This window comes from Manis javanica, chromosome 6, assembly GCF_040802235.1.
Source record: "Manis javanica isolate MJ-LG chromosome 6, MJ_LKY, whole genome shotgun sequence".
In the NCBI taxonomy this organism is placed as follows: Eukaryota; Metazoa; Chordata; class Mammalia; order Pholidota; family Manidae; genus Manis; species Manis javanica.
Genome location: NC_133161.1, coordinates 140,428,849 through 140,454,201, shown reverse-complemented (window position 1 = coordinate 140,454,201; position 25,353 = coordinate 140,428,849). Strand labels below are relative to the sequence as shown.

The following is a 25,353-nucleotide window of genomic DNA, read 5'->3' as shown; positions in this document are numbered from 1 at the left end:
TTATTTAACTCATTTTCTTCTGTATGTCTGCATTAAAAAATGGTTTTCTTTACCCATACTTTCTGAATATGTGCTCTATGCAAAGATCGACTCATTTAAGGGAGAGAAATCACTTTATTACATTTGACACATGAATGCAAAAGGCATTTAAATACACTGGGATACACGCTCCAGTAGAAGCAAACACCAAAGGGATGCAAGCAAAGAAGGAAACCCTCACCCTGTGTTAAGGAATCAGAAAATGCTCTGCAAAAAGAAAGAACCAGTAGAAAATAGGATAGGGAAAAGCAGCAGGTACCGATTTCAGGCAGGGGAAAAGAATGGTCAAGGAACAAAATTACATCAATTACAATGTGAAAGGCAATCTTTCACTCTGTACTGTTTAATTCACAATTACTTATCTCATTGTTTGAATTAAATCACAGTATTTTTAATGAGCTACAATCCCAAATTTCAGTTTCAATAAGCAAGATTCACAATTCATGAACACAATTACATATGATGTGAGCTCTCCTTGAATACAAAGAATTTCATAAATTTAAGAACTAATGAAATGTTCCTGCTTTACCCTCAATGATAGGGTATGAGAAGCTTCTTGCCTACATAATGCAAGAACAAATTAAAACAATAGCAGACTTCACTAATTTAGGAATGTCAGCTGATAGATTCAAGACCGATTCTGTCAAAGTAATGTTAATGTTTTCACATTTCCTAATCTCAGAGTCGGTGGTGAATGAGCTCTTTTCCTTGGCCCTTATTTTACGTAACTGTCCCTATCAACTTCTTTTTTTTTCCTTTATTATTCCAAACAGTATGGCTAACATTTTCATTTTCACAACTTTCCATTATCGCATATCACTATCACTTTTACAAATCAAATAATCTATACTAACTTCCTAGCAATTCCAAACAAACCTACTTTTAGAAAGATAAAAAATGATAAAATGATTTAGTGCCTATACATACAAAGACAGGGGTCAACTACCTATTTGCTGTCCACTGTACTCAACTGAGAATAGCTGACTTTCCCCTTCAGGCTCAAGTCTCTCTTGATCTCCCAGAACAATTCTTCAGCAGGCAGCTGAAATACAAAAGGCTCTAACCAAAAACTCTGGACAATAACACAAGATGACTTATGGTTGCTTTGCCTCTCACCTTGAAGAACAATTGTGATACCTGGTTCTCATGCAATCTTTATGTTTTGCAACAATTCTCATGACTGAAGCACAGTCCTTTCTCATTAAGTAAATATATCCATATTCTACACTTTCACATTTTTTTCATTAATGATATAAATTATGATGAAGTTTATCTTTAAGGAAACATTTTATGAAGAAAGTAGACAGGATTCAGAAATAAAATTTATATAACATAGAATAAGATCTGTACCGTCTTTGCTATACCGATAACCTAAGTATAGTGATACATAATACACCACAAATCCATCAGTTGGGATTGTACATGGACTTTCTTACTCACACAGACACTGTTGAAAAGTTTCCATTGGTTTAATAAAGAATTGTCTCTGCTCTGTGGTGGTCTGTATTGTTCTGTATGCACTACACTACATATGGGGGTACTCTTCTGTGTGAGACAGCCTGTACTTGGAGGCACCCCATTCACAGATATTTAATTCTCATGTTTTGCTTATGGATTATTTTACACTTACGGTTTAAGTAGAGCTCTAATCAAAAATTTTTGTGACCCTACTGGACTGTGAAAATAAAAATTGTGTGAAATTATACTTCTTCAATTATCATAAAATTAAGCATTTATAACCACAAACACATAGAGGCTTAACAACATGCTCCTAAATAATCAATGGATCAATGAACAAATTAAAAGAGAGATCAAGCAACATATCAACACAAACAAAAATATGATAATTTAACAACATAATATCTGTGGCACATAGTGAAGGCTGTGCTGAGAAAGAAGCATATTGAAATACAGGCTTACCCCCAAAGAAAGAACAATCCCAAATGCACAGTCTAAACTCACAATTAGTGAGACTAGAAAAAGAAGGCCGAAAGAGGCCCAAAGTGAGTAGAAGGAGGGACACAATAAAGATGAGTGAAGAAATAAATAAAATTGAGAATAATAAAACAATAGAAACTATCAATAAAACCAGGTGCGGTTGAGAAAATTAACAAAAGAGATAAATCCCTAGCCAGACTCATCAAGAAAAAAAGAGAGTCTACACACATAAACAGAATAAAAATGAGAAAGGAAAATTCTTCACAGATACCACAGAAATACAAAGAGAAGTATTAAAGAATAAAGAAAATTATATGCTAACAAACTGGATAACCTAGAAGAAATGGATGACTTTCTAGAAAAATACAACCTTCCAAGACTGACCCAGGAATAAACAGAAAATCTGAACAGACCAATTTACCAGCAATGACATTGAACTGGTAATAAAAAAACTACCTAAAAACAAAATGCTTGTAGCAAATGGCTTCACCACTGAATTTCACCAAACATTTAATGATAGCCTAGTATCCATCCAACTTAAAGTTTTCCAAAGAGAAGAAAAGGAGGGAATACTTCCAAACTCATTCTATGAGGCCAGCATCACACTAATACAAAAACCAGGCAGAGACACCACAAAAAAAGAAAGTTGCAGACCAAACCCCTGATGAACATATATGCAAAAACACTCCACAAAATATTAGCAAACCAAATTCAAAAAACATCAAGAAGATCATTTATAATGACCAAGTAGGATTTATTCCAGGGATGAAAGGATGGTTCAGTATTCAAAACTCAATCAACATCATCCACTACTTCAACAAAAAGGACAAAAACCACATGATCATCTCCATAGATGCTGAAAAAGCATTTGACAGAATTCAACATCAAATATTAACCTAGTGTTAGTTTTCTAAATCATTTTCAACTCTGTTAATTTTTTCCACAAGAAAAAACAAACTCCATGATGACAATGGGGGAAGAAAGTATGTTTGATTGTTCCTTTTAATCTGGTAAAAGAGGAAAAAGAAGATATTGTAAAAACAGTGAGGCAGGAAAGTGTACCATTAAAAAACAGAAAACAAATTGAGACAAGATTTAAATTTACTACAACATGGTAAAAAGGGTTTCACATAAACTACTATAATAAACAGAATATACCAATCTTATAATCAACTACATAGTGACACTGTTTCTGATCAAAACTTTCTTCTACTCAGAGTTTTTCTCAGAGCAAGTTTAACATCTTTGTTCCTCAAACTATAAATTAAAGGGTTCATCATCAGGACCACATTGGTATAAAAGACAGAAGAGATTTTTCCCACGTTCATGGACCCAGCAGAAGAAGGTTGGAGGTACATAAAAGCAAACGATCCGAAGAACAAAGACACAGCAATGATGTGGGAGCTGCAGGTGTGAAGGCTTTGGACCTGCCCTCAGTGGAGCTGATGCGGAGGATGCTGGAGAGGATGAAACCATAGGAGACAAAGACGGTGAGACAGGGCACAATGATGTTGATGCCCGCCACAATGAACACCACCAGCTCATTGATGTACGTGCTGGTGCAGGAGAGCTGGAGCACAGGGAGGATGTCACACAAATAATGGTTGATGGTGTTGGCATCACAGAATGTCAGTCTCAGCATATATACAGTGTGGGCCATGGAACCACAGAATGCCACGAAGTATGTACCAAGCATAAGACTGGAACACACTTTAGGGTTCATGGAGACATTATATAAAAGTGGGGTACTGATGGCCACATAGCGATCATAGGTCATTAATGTCAGCAAATAGTATTCAGAACTAGCAAAAAAACAGAAAAAACAGAACTGGGTCAGACACCCTATGTAGGAGATAATATTTTTCTCTGGTAAGAAATTCATCAACATTTTTGGTGTAAATACTTAAGAATAAAAGAAGTCTATAAAAGACAAGTTAAAAAGGAAAAAGTACATGGGGGTGTGAAGGTGTGAATTTTGCCAAATTAGAATTATCAAGCACAAATTTCCCAACTCCGTGAGCATATACATTACTAGAAAAAGGCAGAAAAGGGGCTGCTGGAGATCTGGTTTGTCTGTTAATTCCAGTAGGATAAATTCAACAGTGAGAGAGCCATTTCCAGGAGCCATTCTTTTCCAAGCGAATCTGTGAGCACAGTAAAAAGGGTTTAAATTAAAGGAAAACCAGTTCTTCTCATAACATTTCTTCCTACAGAAGACGTATAGGCTGGGGATATGTGGCAATAATCCAATCTGAACCATTGTAAAATCTTCCTTTAACAATATCATGATCCCAAGTGACACTATCTCTCCCTTTATTAGAGCCTTTTATAAGATCAATGTAACAAGGGATCACAAAATGAGGCAGCAGAGGGAAGGCAGGTGCTGCCCTATGCAGACATGGCTACTGAGAAAACCAAGGGAGAAGGGATGAGGAAGGACACGCCAGGACAGATTGTCCTACTCTCATCTCACCACGTCCTCATTCACTTGAACCCTCCTCTCCCCAGTAATATTGGAGGCAGGGATCCCTACATCCAGGTACTGCCCTGTAGTTCAGCTCAGACTTGGCAGTGGGGGAACCAAGAACATGGCTTCTAATATAACACTGAGGAATCACACCTAGAGAGGTTAAGGTACTGCTTAAATCACAGAGTGAAAGCCGTAAATATAGAAGAGAGGGATCTTAATAAGATACTGCACACCCTGAGCCCTTTAATGTCTGACCATTCAGAGGTCTCACCTCAAACAGACTCTTCTTCCACTTTTACTTTAATCTCATAACTGCACATAATGGAAAAGCAAAGTGGTGTATTAAGTGTCCCTACATATCCATCTGACAACAAGAGGGATGTCTCCTGTAAAGGGAGAGATAGTGTCACTTGTAAATGGAAATGAAGAACTCACCCTCCTTAGGCCAGATAACCTCAGTGCTTTCTTATCATCGTTATTCACCCCTGAGGGCCTGGAAGGGCAATTTCAGGCTCTGAGACTTTGGTTCTTTTGATTCTAAGAGGATTCTATAGACATTATCTCAGACGTGCGTTGGAAATCTTTCTGAACTAGAGACCATAATTTCAGAATAAGACTTTGGGTCCTTTTAAACAGCAGAGAAAAATAAGGTCTTTATTGCTATCATATTTGCCACTTATTAAGATACAGATGATTGAACGTGAATTTTATGATATAATTCATCTAGTTATAAACAGGGTAGAAGCTTGCTGAGTCTTTTCCCCTGGGGAGTAAAATGGAAATAACAGGATTGTATATTACACCCTGGGCCATGGATCTGTCTTTATTTCCTTAGGGACTCAATATTTACTCATTTTTCCATTCACTGTAGGGATTGCCCATCTCCCAAGACAGACTCAAAACTGCACTCCCATCTCCCTTTCATCATCATCTCAGAAGTGAAATGTATGCTGTTCTTTCTTTCTTCCCAGATCCTGAGTGGAACATTTTCTGCAAGGGTTCTGATTCCAGGAATTTTGTTTCTTTACCTGAAAATTTTCAAGATGCAGGGTATCACTTCATTTGTCTCCTGTGATATCTCTAAAATAACTTGCAATGTCATATATTTCTTCCAAAAACTTAACTTTTGAACACCTACTGGAAATTTCTACCTCACAATGCTGTATCATTTATGAAACATTTCAGTGACCAAGATCATCTATTTCTTCTCATCACAAAACAGAAAGGGGCTAAAGACTTAGTGGGTGTGTGTATGAGTCCTGCTCCCACTCTCACTAACAGTAACACCTTGGGAAAATTAATTTCTTTCTTCCTCTGGCTCTTTTATGCAAAAAGGTGTGGTGAAAATAACATCTCTTTCAATGAGCTGTTATGATGATTAAATGAAAAAATGAAAATCAAAAGGTTATGAGAGTGCCTGGTCTATGGTAAATTGCCAATGTCAGCTGTCATTTTTTGTGTTTTCGTAAATTTTGGCAGATCTTCCATTGTGAGACTCATCAGACTTTTATTTCCTTTAATTTTTGTGTTTTCCAAAATATTTTCCAGTGTTGGCCTAATAAGATGTAAGAAATGTTCCCATGTCTTCTATTTTTTTCGAAGATTTTAAGGTTATTTAGTATTATTTCTTCTTGGAATGTTTGGTACTATTCACTCAGGCCATCTGAGCCTGGGCTTTTCTTGTTGAGAGGTTCTGATTACAGATTCAATCTTTCAGTGTTTGGTGCTTTCAGACTTTCTAATTATTATTCAGTTTAGGTAGCTTGTTGTTTCTAGGATCTCATCTGTTTTTCTAGGTTATCCAGTTTGTTCTCATCTGATGTTCTTAATAGTACATTGTGATTTTTCTGCTTTTTGAGTCATCTACTATAATACCTTCTAACAATATATTGGAGTCGTCTCCCTTTTTTTCTCAGTCTACAAAAGCAATTTTAAATTTTGATACTTTTTAAAAACATTTAATCTTAGATTTATTGCTTTTTCTATTCTCTATTTGATTTATTTCTGCTCTTACCTTTATTACTTTACATTAACTTTAGGCTTTTTTTGTTGTTCATTCATAAATAAAGGTAGGCTTTTTTATTTCAAATCTTTGTTCACCTTTTGTATACCTGTTATGAATGTTCCTTTAGAACTGCTTTTAAATGATTACATAATTTTTGGCATGTTATATTTTCATTTTTATCTATCCCAAGATACTTTAGGTTCCATGTGATTTCTTCTTTGACCTAATGGTTCCTCAGGATTGTACACTGACTTTCCATATATTTTTAGTTTTCCCATTTTTCACTATTATTGCTATATAGTGGCATGCTATTATGGCCCAAAAGATACTTGCAAGGATTTCTATCTTCTTAAATTTGTTGACTTGTTCTGGGATGTAATATACAATCTATCCTGGAAATATCCTACAGGGACATGGGAAGAATGTACATCCATTTGTTGTTCAGTGCTAAGTTCTCTTATGTTTCTTAGTTCCCTTTTGCCTATAAGGTTGGTCAAGTCTGCAGCCCTTCCCTGATTTAGTTAAGTTCCCTACTATTACTATATTGCTATACTTTTCTCCCTTCAAATACATCTACATTTGCATTGTAATATGTGTGACCTGTTGCTGGGTATGCGTGTATGTATAATTATAATGTATTTCTGTAGAATATAACTGATCTATATATAATAATCTTCTTTATGTATTTCTGACAGATTCTGACTTTAAGACTATATTTTCAGATATAACTATATCCATACCTGGTTTCCTTTGGTTACCATTTCCGTGGAATATTTTTGCCTTTACATGACATTCAGCCTATGTGTTTCCTTAAGTCTAAAGAGACTATATAGACACAGAAAACATGAACTTTAGTAGTTCCATCAGCTGAAGTCATTGTTGGTGAAGTGAGGAAGGCTGTTGGAATTCTGCTCTTTTCCCTACTGGGAGAAGTCACAGCTGAGCGCATACCTCTTGATGTCAGCTTTGTTATATATATATATGTAGGTGTTGACTACACCAAGATGTAAGGCATAAAGCATATGCAGTGTTGGGTTCCAGGGCACATAGTTCATGTGGTTGTGGGAGGGAGGATGCTTATGGGTGGAGCCATTCAGGTTTGGGATGTGCAAAGAATGGCTCTCCATCCAGCAAACCACAGTGGTACAGACTCCAAGCAGCCCTGTCACCTAGGCTCAGCATCTGCAAAGGTCATGCAGGTTATTGGTGGTGAAAGGTATGGTTGTTTGATATGCCCGTAAGGATTGCTGATCCTCAGTAGTAAACGCTGCTCAATCCCTCCTGCACTCCTCATCTCCCACAGAGATCTCTCTTACCACCAAGGTACGCTTACCTGAGTGCTGGGTTGATACAGCACAAATGTCTCCTATGCTTTTCTGTGTAACCATACTCATTCTTTGGATTCCTCAGATTTGATGTAGCTTTATAATTGTATGCCAGAGCTCTCCCAGAGTTATATTTATACTTGACCAGTTGTTAAATCAATACCTTATTATGGGAAGATGAGGGCTGAAAACTGCTAGACCATTATTTTGTTAGTGTCCCTTCCAACTCAGTTATATTTGATAAGCCATTAAAAAACTCTTTCTTCTGAGTGGAAGAATTTACCAAATAATCATGTACTATCTTTAGTGTTTAGCAAATTTAATGGTATGTGAATTATGTGAATAAAGCTATTAGCAGAAATAAATGCTTAACATTAAAAGGAAATAATGAAAAAAGGAAAAATCACTATAGACACAGAAATACAGAGAATTATTAAGAATATTATGAAAATTTATATGCCAACAAATTGTATAACCTAGGAGAAATGGACAACTTTCTAGAAAAATACAACCTTCCAAGATTGACCCAGGAAGAAACAGAAAATCTGAACATACCAATTAGCAGCAGTGAAATTGAATTGGTAATAAAAACACTATGATGTCTGTTTGAACCAGATGGCTTCCCTGCTGAATTTTACCAAACATTTAGTGATGGCATAATACACATCCTCCTAATAGTTTTCTAAAAAGTAGAAGAGGAGAGAATACTTCCAAACTCATTCTATGAGGCCAGCATCACTCTAATACCAAGACCAGGCAATGATGCCACAAAAAAACAAAATTACAGACAAACATCCCTGATGAGCAGAGATGTAAAAATCCTCAATGATATATTAGCAAACTGAATTAAAAAATACATCAAAACATCATCAATCATGGTCATGTGGGATTTAGTCCATGGATGCAAGGATGGTACAATATTAGAAAATCCATCAATCTCATACACCATGTCAACACAAAGGACAAAAATCACATGATCATCTCCATAGACGCTGAAAAAGCTTTTCAGAAAATTCAACATCCATTCATGATAAAAACTCAAAAAATGATATAAAGGGCAAGTACCTCAGCATAATAAAGGCCATAAATGTCAAACCCACAGTCAACATCACACTAAACAGTGAAAAACAAAGCTTTTCCTCTAAGATCAGTAACAAGACAAAAATGCCCACTCTCCCCACTTTATTCAACATAGTACTGGAGGTCCTCACCACAGAAATCAGACAACACAAAGAAATAAAAGGCATCCAGACAGGTAAGGGAAAATTAAACTGTCTCTGTTTGTAAATGACATGATATTGTACATAAAAACCCTAAAGAATCCACTCCAAACTACTAGAACTAATATCTGGATACAGCAAAGTTGCAGGATACAAAATTAATACACAGAAATCTGCTGCATTGCTATACAATAACAGTGAAAGAACAGAAAGGAATCAGGAAAACAATTCCATTCACAATTGCATCAAAAAGAATAAAATACCTAGGAATAAACCTAACCCAAGAAGTGAAAGACCTATACCCTGAAAAGCATAAGACACTTGAGAGAAATTAAAGAGGAAACTAATAAAAGGAAATACATCCTTACTCACAGGTATGAAGTATTAATATTTTCAAAATGGCCATCCTGCCCAATGCAATCTACAGATTCAATGCAATCCCTATCAAAATACCAACAGCATTCTTCAATGAACTAGAACAAATAGTTCTGAAATTCATGTGGAATCACAAAAGACCCCAAATAGCCAAAGCAATCCTGAGAAGGAAGAATAAAGCTGGGGAGAGTATGCTACCCAACTTCAAGCTCTACCACTAAGTCACAATAATCTAAACAATTTAGTACTGGCACAAGAACAGACCCATAGATCAATGGAACAGAATAGAGAACTGAGATATAAACCCAAGTATAGATGGCCAATTAATATATGATACAGGAATCATGGATATACAGTGGGAAAGTGAGAGCCTCTTCAAAAACTAGTGTGGGCAAAACTGGACAGTTACATGTAAGAGAAAGAAACTGGATTACTTTCTAACTCCAAACACAAAAGTAAACTTGAAATAAAAGACCTGAATGTAAGTCATGAAACTATAAAACTCTTAGAAGAAAACATGGGAAAAACTCTCTTGAATATAAACATGAGCAACTTTTGCATGAACATATCTCCTTGAGCAAGGGAAACAAAAGCAAAAGTGAACAGGTGGACTATATCAAAGTAAAAAGCTTCTGTACAGAAAAGGACACCATCAGTAGAATGAAAAGTCATCCTACAGTATGGGAGAATATATTCATAAATTATAAATCCTAAAAGGGGCTGACATCCAAAATATATAAAGAACTCATGTGCCTCAACACCCAAAAAGCAAATCACTCAATTAAAAATGGGCAAAGAATCTGAACAGACACTTATCCAAAGAAGGAATTCAGATGGCCAGCAGGCACAGGAAAAGATGCTCCACATTGCTTATCATCAGAGAAATGCAAATTGAAACCACAATGAGATAACACTTCATACCAACTAGGACAGCCACGATCCTACAGACAAACAGCAACACATGCTGGTAAGGATGTGGAGAAAGGGGAACCCTCCTACACTATTGATGGGAATGTAAATTAGTTCGACCATTGTGGAAAGCAGTACAGAGGTTCCTCAAAAACTCAAAATAGAAATACCATTTGACCAAGGAATTCCTCTCTTAGGAATTTACCCTAAGAAAACAGGATCACAGATTCAAAAAGATATATGCACCCTTATGTTTACCACAGCACTATTTCCAATAGCCAAGAAATGGGAGCAACCTAAGTGTCCATCAGCAGATGAGTGGATAAAGAAGATGTGGTATATATACACAATGGAATACTATTCAGCCATAAGAAAGAAAAAAATCCTACCATTTGCAACAACATGGATGGAGCTGAAGGCTATGCTCAGTGATATAAGACAGGCAGAGAAAGACAAGTGCCAAATAATTTCCCTCATTTGTGGAGTATGACAATGAAGCAAAACTGAAGGAACAAAATAGCAGCAGACTCACAGACTCCAAGAAGCAACTAGTGGTTATAAAAGGGGAGGGGTGTGGGATGGTGGGTAGGGGGGGAGGGAGAAGGGGATTGAGGGGTATTATGTTTGGTACACATGGTGTGAGGGGGTCACAGAGAAAACAGTGTAGCATAGAGAAGGCAAGTAGTGAATCTGTGGCATCTTACTGCACTGATGTACAGTGACTGCATTGGGTTATGGGTGGGGACTTGATAATATGGGTAAATGTAGTAACCACATTTTGTTTTCAAGTGAAATCTTCATAAGAGTGTATATTAATAAAATCTGAATTAAAAATTTTTTTAAAATTATAACAGTATACCTGTTTTCTGTCATAAACTCAATAAAGAAACATAGGGTCTGAAATAAAGTTGTTTCTGGAACGAATCTAACTAAAATATCCTTTTGTGTAATGAATGAAGTTTAGGCTACCTGTTCAAATCCCAGCTTCCTACTTTGTGCCATAATGTTAGACAATTCAAATATTTCTGTCAATGAGAGTAAATTTCAGACCCTTGCAAACATGTTAATACTCCTTTATCATACGATCCTTTCTGTTGTGATATCAATGTTATTATAACAATTTGAGGGGCTCTCTCTTTCTGCTCCACAAAAATATCAAGATAAATATCAATAAACATAATTCACCATATCAAATGAGTAATAAAACTATGTGATCTTCTTAATAACAGAAAAATACCTGTCAACACTCAGTGTTTATTAATTTTTATTGGAATAAAGCTGGTATGCAAAATTATATTGGTTACAGAACATACTGACTTGATAATTACTTGCATTACTAGATGCTTCCCAAGGTAAGTGTAGTTCTCCCTGTTACCATACCAGGATATTAAGTATTATTAGTTATATTCTATATGTTGTACTTCCATTCCAATAAGTAACTTCTTTTACAATTTGCCATTTTTACCTCTTTATCCCCTTCACTGATTTCACCCATCCCCCAACCTCGTTCCCTATGGTAACCAACAGTCTGTTATTCATATTAATGGGCCTGTTGCATTTTTGGTTGCTCTCTTTTCAGATTCCACATGTAAGTGAAACCATATGGTATTTGTCTTTTTCCACCTGGCTTATTTCACTTAGCATGAAACCCATTAGATCCACCTATATTGTTGCAAATAGCAACATTTCTTTCTTTCTTGTGGCTGAGTAATATTCCATTGTGTATATGTACCAACTTTTCTTTATCCATTCAACGTTCAGTGGACATTTGGGTTGCTTCCATATCTTGGATATTGTAAATAATACTGCAGTGAACATAGATGTGCATATATCCTTCTTAATGAGAGATTTTGTTTTCTTCCAGTAAATTCCCAGAAGTGAAATAGCTCAGTCATATGGTATTTCTATTTCCAATTTTTTAAGGATCTTTCACATTGTTTCCCACATTGGCTGGACCAATTCACATTCTCACCAACAGGTTCCCTTTTCTCCACATCCTTGCCGACACTTGTTATTTCTTGTCTTTTGGACTGCAGCCATTCTGACTGGTGTGAGATGATACCTAACTGTGGTTTTTATTTGCACTTCCATAATGACTTGTGATGTAGAGCATCTTTTCACATGTCTTTTGGCCATCTGTATGCCGTCTTAAGAAAAATGCCTGTTCAGGTCGTCTTCCCATTTTAAATTGGAATGTATTTTGGTGTTGAGTTATATGAGTTCCTTATATATTTTGGGTATTAGGCAGCTATTGGATATATCATTTGCAAATATATCATCCCATACAGTAGGTTGCCTTTCTGTTTTCTTGAGGGATTGTTTGTGGTGAAAAACCTTTTAAGTCTGGTGAAGTCCCACTTGTTTATTTCTGCTTTTGTTACCCTTGTCTGTGGAGATACATCCACAAAGAAATTTTTCATGGTGATGTTCATTAGATGCTAGCCTTTGTTTCCTTCCAAGAGTTTTGTGGTTTCACATCTTACATTTAGGTCTTCATACATTTAGATTTTACTTTTGAGTATGGTGTAAGAGTGATCTAGTTAAATTCTTTTGTTTATAGCTGTCCAATTTTCCCAGCACTGTCTATAGAAGAGACTGTCTTTTCCCCATTTTATAATCTAGCCACCTTTGTCATATATTAATGGACTATATATGTATGGACTTCTTTTTGGGCTCCCTATTTGCTTCCATTGACCTGTGGGTCTGTTCTTGAGTCAGTACCATCCTGTTTTAATCACTGTAGCTTTGTAGTATACCTTGAAATCAGGGAGCGTGATACTCCCAGCTTTGTCCTTCTTTCTCAGTATTGATTTGGCTTTTCAAGGTCTTTTGTGGTTGCATATAAGTTTTAGGATTATTTGCTCTAGTGCATTGAAATATACTATTGGTATTTTGATAGGGATTGCAATGAATCTGTGAAATTACTTTGGGCAGGATAGCCATTTTGACAATATGGATTCTTCCTATCCATGAACATGGGATAGATTTCCATTGCTTTATGTCTTCTTCAACTTCTTTCACCAGTGTCTTATACTTTTCAGAGTATAACAGGTCGTTCACCTCCTTGGTTAGTTTTATTTCTAGGTATATTATTACTTTTGATGTAATTGTAAGTGAAATTGTTTTCCTGATTGATCTTTCTTCTATTTTGTTGTTAGCATACAGGAATACAACATATTTATGTGCATTAATTTTGTACCCTGCAACTTTGCTGAATCCAGTTATTAGTTCTAATAGTTTTTGATGGAGTTGTTGGGCTTTCTTTGTATAACGTGTCATCTTCAAGTAGTGACAGTTGTACTTCTTCCTTACCAATTTGGATGCCTTTTATTTCTTTGTGTTGTCTCCTTGTTGTGACTAGGACCTCCAGTACTATGTTGAATAAAAGTGGTAAAAGAGTATATCAGTGTCTTGTCTCTGATCTCAGAGAAAAGCTTCAGCTTTTTACCATTCAGTATGATGCTAACTGTTGGTATGTATATATGGCCTTTATTATGATGTGTGTATCCTCTATACACATTTTGTTGAGAGTTGTTATCATGAATTGATGTTGAAACTGGCCAAATTCTTTTTCAGCACCTATTGAGATGGTCATTGTTTTTTAACCTTTTTGTTAATGTGGTATATGATACTGATTTATTTATGGATATTATACCATCCTGACATCCCTGGAATAAATCTCTGCTGGTCATGATGAGTTTCCCTATTTTTGAATTCAGTCTTCTATGTTGTGAAATTTTAGATCTTTGCTCATCAGAGATTTTGGTATGAATTGTCTTTCTTTCTGTAGTCTCTGTTTCTGGTTTTGGTTTTAGTGTAATACTGACCTCAGAGAATGAGTTTGAAAGTATTCCCTCCCATTTTTTGTATATCTTAAGAAGGATAGGTATTAGCTCATCTTTGAATGTTTGGTAGAATTCACCTGTGTAGCCTTCCATCCCTGGGCTTTGGTGTGTTGGAAGTTTTCTTATTACCAGTTCAATGTCATTACTGGTAATTGGTCTGTTTAGATTTTAGGTTTCTTTCTGGGCCAGTCTTGGTAGACTGTATGTTTCTAGTAATTTATCTGTTTCATCTAGGTTGCCAATAAATTTTATCAATTTATTGGCATTTAATTTTTCGTAGAATTCTCTTATAGTTCTTTGAATTTCTGTGGTGTTGGATGTAATTTCTTCTTTTTTCATATCTGACTATTTTATTAAATCATTAAATTAAATTAAAGCATATAAATATAAAAATAAGAAAATTAAATAAAAAATTAAATTATTAAATCATTAAATACAACAGTTATCCACTGAATGGCTAAAATAACTCAACTATACACTACAAGAAACTTGCTTCAAATAGAGTAATGTAAGTAGGTGAAAGTAAAATGATGGAAATACATATACCATGAGATATTAGTTCTAAAAAATAAAGAGTGGGTGTCTTCATATCAGGTAAAGTAGACTTCAGAGCAATTAGGCAAAATATCAACAATAACAAAATACTAAAATGTTCGTTCAGTCCACAGAGGAAGAAATATAACATTTTAGTATTACATTATTGCCTACATAGAAAACCCTTTGGAATCTACAAGAAAAGCTTCTATAAATAGCAATTGAGTTTAGGGAGATGGTAGGAAACAAGATGAATTATACAAAATGCATAATTTTCAATATATTACCAATGAACAATAGGAAATTAAATTTTAAAATACCATTTGCAAAAGCATGAAACATGAAATCCCGAGTGATAAATCTGGCAAAATACATGTAAAATCTTTACAAGCAAAATATTTTTGAGAAAAATTAAAGAAAACCTGAATATATTGTGTTCCTGCATCAGTTTTCCTCACGTTTATTTATAGATTCAGTATAATCCCATTCAAACTCACAGAAGGCATTTTATGAAGATTGATAAACTTTCTACAATTCGTAAGGAAAAATCAAAGTGACTAGAATTTAAAAAGCAGCTTTGATAAACAAGAACAAAAGTCAAGAATTTATGTTATAAACTTTAAAACATACTATGAGGCTACAATTAACAAGACAGTGTGGTTTAGGGATCAAGATAGACAAGTAAATTAAGGGAGTAGAATAAAAAGCACCAAAATAGACCCACATGTAGGTGGTCAGTTGATCTCAACAAAGTTTCATGCTAAGGCAATATGATGGTTCTTTAAAAAAATAACATCCTTTTATTGCCCTTGTCTAGCTTGGATTAATACTTAGTCTACAGTCACAGACCTGATCATCTACATTTGCCCTCTTACAGCACTAAATTATGTTTTCTACCTTTATCTTGCATCTACCTACCACTTCAGCATTTTATTTTTAAAAATTATTACTATTATTATTATAAGGGAGAAATGTGGGATTCACATATAAATCAAGTGTAAAAATTAAATGAATAATCATATCTGACTTGATTGTTTATAGTTCATGATGTGTGATAAAAACCGAAACTTTCTGTGATCTGACTGCCCTTGCACTGTTCACCATGGAAGAACCTATTCACCATGTAAGACCTTGTTCGTTATGCTTCAGAAGATTGGAGACTGTTGAGAATTAGGCTTGGGGTTGATTAATGATTGTGCATTGAGTCCCCCATACACAATTTTATTGTTGTTAACAACCATTTGATCAATAAATATGAGAGATGCCCTCTCAAAAAAAAATACATTTGAATACCTTTTGACCATAAAATCCCACTCTTGTGATTCAATCAAAAATTTAACATAAAATCCTTATTAACACACACACACACACAAAAAAAAAAAACATCCTTATGCAAAGAAGAAAAGAAGAAAAAGAAGAATGAAGCGGAGGGAGGTAAAAAGAATTATTGATACTTGCAAAACCATAAGTGAATCTCAAAATAATTATGCTGAATATAGAAGCCAAGGAAAGCATGTTTGTTGTATGGTTCTAGAAGTATAGCATTCTAGGAAATGCAGACTCATCTACAGTGAAAGAGAGTGGATTCATGGTTGCCTGGGGATCAGTGGAAGAAAGCTCAGAGGAAAGGATTACAAAGGGGGTTGGAGAGGTTAATTTTCCTGATAGTTTCATGAGTAAATACGTCAAATTTACCTAATTATACACTTTAAACATGTGCAATTTATTGTAGGACAATTATACTTCAATAAAGATTTTTATCTACAATTTTGATAAAGATATGAACAAACAATTCATGATGGTTTAGAATGAAAAAAATTAATATACTTGAAATCAGGCCCGACCAGGAAAATTGTAGGGATATATACTTTCCATAGACATGTGATTTTATAAGAAAATCCCATGGGGCCCAGCTTACACCTTTTGAAATCACAGACGATAAACAGATCACGTACTCTTTTTCTCCATGTATAATCCCCCAAAACATCCAGATAAGTTAGGAATAAAAAAGCTTGTTTATGTTTGGAGATGATGGAATGGATTTGGCTGGATTATAGAATTGATAAAATGCTTACAAAAATGGTGTTTTTCAGTCTTGATAAAGCACTTTAATTTTAATGTGTCAAAAGTTGTGTATTTACTATGGAATCATTATTAATCTTTTTAAGACTCAGGGAAATAAATTTGATGTTTTCATTGAATACACATTTCAAGAATGTCACTGCACTGCCAACAAATATTTATTTGTAATTGTTTCTTGCCTATAGAGCCCAGCTACTGAGGCAACAGGCCCCCAAGGAGGACGTCTGCTTACAAATACACCCAAATAAAATTCCCTTTAATGATAGAGGACTAAGGGTCAGTAGGATTACTTTTCTTGTTCTGCTTGGTTGGTCTTAAACTGTTACTCTTCATCAATACTCTCTGAATTTTTTATGCTGATTCAATTCCATAATTTTGCCAGAATCAGAGTAAATATGGCCCATTAGTGTTTGCTGGTAAATTTATCTTTTAAGTGTGTGTGTGCACACATGCACTATATGAGACCAAAGATAAAAAATCATGTAGAGCAGCAGCACCTTCCCTGGTGGCAATATTCAGGTAAGTCGTAAAATGATTCTGTTTATCATTGATAAGATACTGTAGTTGTAATCAAGCTTTGTAAGGAAGTTAAAAATTCTTACTACTCATGCTATATGGACAAGGCTGCACAGCCAGGCGGTGTCTGCTTCCTGACTGGTGGACACAGCGCAGTGCATGGAAACCGTTTCCCCTTCCGCTAGTTCTATACCTGTATCTGCTGACCTCAAGCGCTTGGCTTCCCCATGATGTATCCAGTCATATTAATATATCTCTCATTTATATTGATCTTGGAAATTTAAAGGGCATTTGCACACACATTCATACTGTAACAGGAAAAGGGTTAGGCCAGGAAATCCTCTCTATCTACCTACTATCCAACATCTGAGGTAGAAGTGGGTCAACCTATCAATACAAATTCAAACTCCTACTTCTATCCCACCTCACAAACTGCTATATTCAGGGTCAAAAATGGTGTCTTTCCCCACTTTACACTTTTCCAAGAGTGGATTCACAAGGGTTCCCAAAAGCCAATCTTAAAAATGAAACGCAGGAACCCCTGGCATTGCCTGTCATTTTTATTCACTTGTTTTATGCCTGATTTCCTTTCCTGATTGTAATTCAGGAATAAGAATCTTCTTTCAGCACTTGACTTACATTACACATTTCTAATAACAGAGATTAAATGTATTTTTCTTGAGAATTAAACACCCCTCAATCCTCAAACTTCTCCTCAGAGGCACCATCACTCAGAGATCCTATTGTGTTACAAGCTGTTAAAGAACTTCTGTATCTAATAGTTTGTCAGGGAAGAAAGATCAAAGTATTTTGTTGATGTCACAGCCCACACAGGCATATGTGTTAATATTTATATGAAATGTGTCAAATTTGGAATAGCACTGAATTAAATCTTGACTGTATGTAAGTACTTATTATTTAGATTCATAATAATGATGAGTAATTAGTGGCATATAAAGTAAAGCTGCACAGAAGTTACGATAATGTGGTCAGGTTTAGAACAAAATACCGGTTAACTTGACACATTGTTTGACTTTTAACAAAACAGACAGGAATATGAATTCTGGCTCTAACACTTTTTAGTCATGTAAGCTTGGAATATTTACAGAATCTCATTTATGAAAGAGTGACAATAATACCGCCTGCATGTTTTGTGATGTAGGGCAGGCATTTACATAACCTCTTTCTCTGTCCCTCAATCAATCTACAAAATAGAGGTAAGACACAGTATCTGTTTCATAGGGTTAATAAGAAGATTAAATCAGATCTTCAATAAAATATTCTTAACACAAGGCACATGGTAGAGGGCCAATCAATGCCCCAAACCAGCTCTTCCTGTCATCACTCTTCTCCTCTTCCTACAGCACATGGCACCAGCTCTCCCTCTACCACTGCCCTCCCCCCACTGCCCCCAGCTCTCCTTCATTCCTCCCCTGTCTGTGTCATAACCTGGGTAGAGGATAGAAAAGGCAGGGCAAAAACCAGTAATTGAGATGGGGAAGGAAACCTTGGAGGAAACCCAAGTTCGTTGTGACTGGTCTCAGGGTCTGAATAAGCAAATGGAAGCTGTCAAAGCCAGAGGGGACGTTCAAGGGACAGCCGTAGGGAGAGGTTAAGCTCCCAGGCATCAGAAGCGGGTGTGGATGGCTGCAGACGAAAATCAGCAGAACAGCACCGTGCAGTCTCCCTAAAGGTGACTGAATAACTGAAGGCTTATCATTGATTTATAGGAGTTTCCAAAACTCTCATTTTTGAGGACAAAATGATATTCATTTCTAAATACCACATGAAGCCAAGTGAAGCATTGATATCTTGATAAAGGCTTCAGTTACAAGTAGATTTTGTCTCTTGGTTTTCAGAAAGTATGTGTCATAATAAGTTACATATTATGTCTTTAATCAGGTCTTTGATGACTGAATCCTGTAAAATGACAATGTTCACCGAATGAGAACATCTTCCCTGAGCCGCTCAGCCTGTCACAACTGGAGAAGAATGGAAACAGGAAATCATTCCTCGGTCACTGAGTTTATCCTTGAGGGGTTAACAGACCAGCCAGGACTCCAGGTTCCCCTCTTCTTCCTCTTTTTATCGATCTACATGGCCTCTGTGGTGGGAAATCTGGGCTTGATCTTTTTAATCAGGATCAGTTGTCAGCTTCAAATGCCCATGTATTATTTTCTCAGTCATTTGTCCTTCATCGATCTCTGTTACTCCTCAGTGATAATTCCCAAGATGCTGGTGAACTTCGTGTCAGAGAAGAATTTCACCTCCTTTCCTGAGTGCATGGTGCAGCTGTTTTTCTTCTGCTTCCTTGTTATTGATGAGTCTTACATGCTGGCCGCCATGGCATATGATCGTTACGTCGCCATCTACAACCCCTTGCTCTACAATGTCACCATGTCTGAAAGAGTCTGTTTCCAACTTGTCGCCGGTGTGTATACAGTGGGGATATTTGGAGCCTCAATTCACACCGGCTACATATCTAGGTGCCTCTTCTGTGGAACTAATGTCATCCACCATTACTTCTGTGACATCCTTCCTCTTCTGACTATATCTTGCTCAAGAGACTACAGCAAAGAGCGCTTGCTGATGGTTTTGGTTGGAGTCAATGTATTTGCATGCGCTTTCGCCATCTTCATCTCTTATGCCTTCATCCTTACCAACATCTTGTTCATCCGCTCAGCTGAAGGCAGGTCCAAAGCTTTCAGTACCTGCAGCTCACATCTTGCAGCTGTCTGCGTCTTCTATGGCTCCATCATCTTCATGTATTTTAAAACCTCTAAGAGTGACACCAAGCAGGAGAAGGTGGCCTCTGTGTTCTATACCACAGTGATTCCCATGCTTAACCCCCTTATCTACAGCCTTAGGAACAAGGATGTCAAAGAATCCCTAAAAAAAGTTCTGACAGGAGGGAAACTTTCTGGGTCTATGTAGAAAACTGCATTTTAAAAAAAGAAATAACACTTCTAAACATAAATCTTATGCTTTGTTTCTGCCAGATTTTAGGAGTAACTAATTAGTTTCAAATCAAGGGTCATGTTAAATTAAAATGTCTGATGTATTTTTGGTGACCCTCACTTCCTTTTTGCCTGAGTGAATTTCAAACAGAATGAACTTTAGACAGAGTGTCCTTTAAATAGAGTGAGCCAGGATCAGAGTAAGAAATGTTGGAGTCAGAGAGGCAAAATCTGTATGAATTTAAGGGCAATTTGAATGGTTTGCTGTTCCTTTAAGTGAATGGGAAGCCACTGAAGTGTTTGAGTAGAAGAGTGACATTATCTGATTGATAGATTATTACTCTTGTTTTTTCATTGCATGGGTTCAAAGTAATGAAATCCTAGTAACACAGCTCACACATATCATCCACGGACAATCTTTTCTAAATAGTATACCCCACTAAAAGAAACAGAACTTCAGAGAGAAGTGGCAAATGCATTCCATGATGAAGTATCTAAACTTCAAGATTAGCCTAGTACGTCTTAGTATCCCATTGGGTAAATAAGTGCCCAATATTTATGAACATGGGTCAAAAGTAAACAACTCCTACTGTACAAATTTAAAACAATTTGAACATCAAAATGGAAGGCTCATGAGAATCTTTCAGTTCTTACTGATACAACAATGATAATGAGCCTAATAAAATAAGAACCAAATGAAAAGGGAAAGCTCTTCTTACATAAAATATCAGGTAGTAAGTGCAAAAGGAATGATATCATTACAATATTATATTATAATGACCACATAATTGAATCAGATAAATCTTCAATGGAGACTAAAGTCCATAGGTACAGATTTATAGGGGAATAAGGACAAGACAGACCCACAATCTCAAAGTATCCTGTCTCACAACACTTACTAGTAACAAAGAAAAGGAAGCACACTTATATTAGTAAAATTTTGTGCAAACTATCTTAATGAATGGTTAAATCTAACGTGAATGATGGGACAAAAATGACATCATGTGCCTTCTGGAGTTATTTTTCTGAAAAAACAAAACAAAACACAATATCACCTGTGTAGCCATATGAGTCAAAAATGTTTAACCTGAATTGAATCATGAGGAAACAATCAGAGAAATCAAAACTGGGGGATAATCTCTAAAATAGCTAACCATTTGGTTTTCAAACTGTCAGTGTCATAAAAGACAGAAAAAGGCTGAGGAATGATTCTAGAGTATGTACACTAAAGGGAGATGTCAATTAAGTGTCATGCTTAGTTAGGTATGGATAAAAAGACAAAGAAAAAGAACCTATAGCACATGTTATTGGGGCAATTGAAGCTATTTAAATGCAGATTGTATATTTATCAATGGAATTGAATCAATGTTGAATGTAATTGTTGTAAGTTGGTTATATGGAAGATGATCAACTATATAAGGCTGAAGTGCCATGAGTATAATCATCTCTGAAATAGTATGGTACTGTGTGTGTGTATGTATGTTAGTGTCATGTAGTGCAGTGTGAGGAAAGAGAACAGTAAAACAAATATGGCAAAATGTTAACAATGGTGAATCCAGATGGAGAAAGTATGGGTGATCATTGTTCTTGGGACTTCTCTGTAAGTTGCACACTGTTTGAAACAAGAACTGGAGAATTAAATAATCACTCTGTTTGTTCTCTGTCAAATGAAACATAGTAGGATGTGGCTGGAAGCAAGGATATCACTTATGACGTGATTACATTAACCCAGGTGGGAGATCAGAGGATCAGGGGTCTGATGGGTACAGTGGAGGCAGTGAGAAGAAATATGACTCTGGCTGTATCTTGAAAATCAAGACAATGTTTATTAACAGACTCAATGTAGGTTTTTAGAGAAAAAGCGTAATGAAAGATGGCTCCAATGTTTTTGGCCTCAGCAACCAGCAAGATAGAGTTGCAATTTCCAAGGATGGAAAATTGTGAGAGTGGCTTAGACATGAGTACACTTACTCCACATAGGAGTCTCAAGTCTCCTTTACTAGAAAAAAGGTCCCTTTGAGGTACAAAGAGTTTTGTATACCTTATTTGTAGACCAACAATACTGTTAAAAATGTTTGCCAAAAAATTAAGCAAAGATTCTGGATCTCAAGAAGTAAACATAAACAGTAGCAGGAGAACTAGGGAAAGTGAGTGCATAATGACTGAAGACATGCACTTCAACACCTACTCACACAATCTGGGATGAGATGTATGACTGAGTCAGCTTCACATGCAACACTGAGCTCTTCTGCAAGCAGATTTGACTCACACAAGGCTTTTCAGTTGGACCAGTGTTGAAAATAGCAGAAAGAGATAAAATTGAAATAATAGACTCTTCCTCTAGTGTTTGAGTTCTTCACTCTAAAATGTGTCACAAGAAAATCACCGTACTGGGATTTAGGGAATCTGGACAGATTTGCTCCAAAATAGCTTTGTAATCTTGGACAGCTTTCTATGTGTCTCTCTGGGGGTGGGTTTCCTTAAGTTCTATATGTTCTTTTCTTGCAGATTCCTAGGAACAAAATAGGGAAAGCATTCTGAAAAATGAATTCATAGAAACCTATTCATCTCCTTTAAAGTACTTATTGCAACTTTAATTAAATATTTAACTATGGAAGTTATCAGGTAGTATCTGTCCACCCCCTATAGCAAAAGCCTAAGGCAATAGTGGCCATGTCTCTCTTACATGCCTTTCTATCTCCAAACCTAGAGCAATGAATGGCATGTGGTTGTCCAAACAATACTTATTGAATAACTAAACGAGTTTCTATGAATAAGAATTTTAAGGGAAAAATAAGTAAGTAAAGCAAATAGAGGGAATGTATGCTGCAAACTCCTCGATACATATATTTCTCTCCTCTAGGAATCTTCCTGTCTGGTCTCTGGTTCTTAAACCTTTTAAACCTCTCAAAGGTTTTCGACTGGCCTCCTAAGCAAGATGTGTAAAGATTCTCAGGCCGCAGTGAAAAAAGGCAGCTGGAAGACAAGAACACATTGTTCCTCAACAATTGAGTCTTTAAAAATATTAACTCATAATTTATTAAGAACCACGTTTATAGAAATTACCTCATGTCATTCTTACCAAAGTCCCGTGATCAAGGCTTTTGTATTTTATGGTATATAAATGGGAAATTTTAGACACCAAGAGAATAAGTAGCTTGCTTAAGATTTCAGCTAGTAAATGACAGAACAAGGATGTCTTCAAACCTAGTTCTTTGGAATCTAAAGCCCAAACATTTTTACTATCACGTTGATGAAGACTTGGTTATTTTTGTGTTAACAAAGAATTCAAGAAATTCCTACAAAATATATGATGAAAATTCACAGACTATTTTTGTTTATGAAAGCTTGCACAGCACAAATCTATTTTAATAAAATGATTTCTATTTGTTCTTCTGTGTAAAAGTCTGTGTGTACGTTTGTCTCTGTATATGATTACTTAGTGGTATTTTACATTGCGTGTGTAATCAAATGAGGGATGGCTTTTGTTGCTCTTGTATTTTATTTCTCTCTCTTATTTGAATATCTTTGAAATTAGCATAATTAATTTTCATAAAAATGAAGTTATTCTAACAAACTAAAATGCTGACAGATGCAACCAGAGAAAGTAAAATGCTGTTATCTGTTCCTTGTGCAACATGCCTGGAATCTGAGGATTGGTTCTTATTTGTTTGCTTTTTCAGTAATTTTTTGCTAATGTTTGTGATATTTTTCAGATTATTGTGCCAAGAAATGGGTTGTGCTGGAAAATGCAAGAAGGTACCACTATATATGTTGTCTCCTTAACTTTTACTTCACTGAAGGGGCTCATTAAAAAGTACTAATATAATTAGAACAATCAGTAGATAAACTGAAGCAAGGAACAGTTACTATTCAGATGTTCATTAATGACCTGAAAGAAAAATTAAACATCAAACCCCACACAGATACACACAGAAATACACACAACACACAAAAGATATACAATTTTCAGTAGATATCATTTTTCAGAGCAGGTTTAGGCTTATAGAAAAATTGAGCAGAAGGTACAGAGTTCCCATACACCCCTTCTCACCACCCCTCTACCCCAGCAAATTTCTCCAATTAGCAGTAGCTTGCATTGGTATGGTTCATTTGTTGCAATTGATGCTATATTTTTAACTAAATTCCATTTTCCACTGTGTTACTTTCTGTGGGTTTTAACAAGTGTATAATGTGTGTCACCATTATAGTAACAAAAAAAAATACTTTCCCTGTCTTAAAAATCACCTGTTCTCCACCTATTCATTTCTTCCTCTCTCTCCCCAAGCCCCTAAACCACTGCTCTTTTACTGCCTCCACACTTTGGCCTTTTTCAGAATGTTTAGTTGGATTCAAATAGAACAAAGCCCTTCCAATTGACTTCTTTACTTCACAATATGCTTTTAAGTTTCCTCCACGTCTTTTGATGGTTTGATAGCTCATTTCTTTTATATCGCATAATATTTTATCGTATGAATGTACTACAGTTAATCTATTCTCCTTATAAGGCCATCTTGATTGCCTCCAAGTTTTGATAAATATGAATAAAACTGTTATAAACATTTATGAAAAGGTTTTTATGTGGACATAGTTTTCAAGTCATGAGGGTAAATACCCTATTGCTGGATGATACGATAGGAATATAGTTTTGTTAAAAATTGTGAAACTATCTTTCACAATAGCTATATACCATTTGCATTTCCACCAGAAATGAGTAAGAGTTCCTGTTGCTCCATATCCACACCAACATTTTGTGTTGTCAATATTTTCGATTTTACCTTTGTATTAGGTATGTTGTGATATCTCATTGTCTTAATTTGCAGTTTCAGGATGGCATATGATGTTGAATATGTTTCCATATGGTTATTTTCCATCTATATATCTTCTTTTGTGAGGTGTCTTGTCCAAATCTTTAACACTTTTAAAGACTGAATTGGTTTCTTTTTCTTACTGTTGAGTTTTAAGGGTTCTTTGATACCAGTCCTTTATCAAACATGTCTTGCAAAGATTTTCTCTCAGTATGTGGCTTGTCTTTTCATTCACTTAATAGTGTGTCAGGGAGGAAGTTTTAATTTTGACAAAGTCCAACTTATCAATTTTTTCTCTCATGGATTGTGCCTTTGGTATCACAGCTAAAA

General features: G+C 35.7%; 1 protein-coding gene and 1 pseudogene across 1 annotated transcript; one reads left to right on the top strand and one right to left on the bottom strand.

The window, feature by feature from the left end:
* Positions 1-3,173: 3,173 nt before the first annotated feature.
* LOC108404053 (olfactory receptor 8B8-like) lies at positions 3,174-4,108 on the bottom strand (annotated as a pseudogene).
* Positions 4,109-19,250: 15,142 nt separating this feature from the next.
* Positions 19,251-20,192, top strand: LOC108384842 (olfactory receptor 8D2-like). Its single transcript, XM_037000843.2, has one exon. It carries the CDS (start codon positions 19,251-19,253, stop codon positions 20,190-20,192), a length of 942 nt encoding a protein of 313 aa, XP_036856738.2.
* Positions 20,193-25,353: the final 5,161 nt, after the last annotated feature.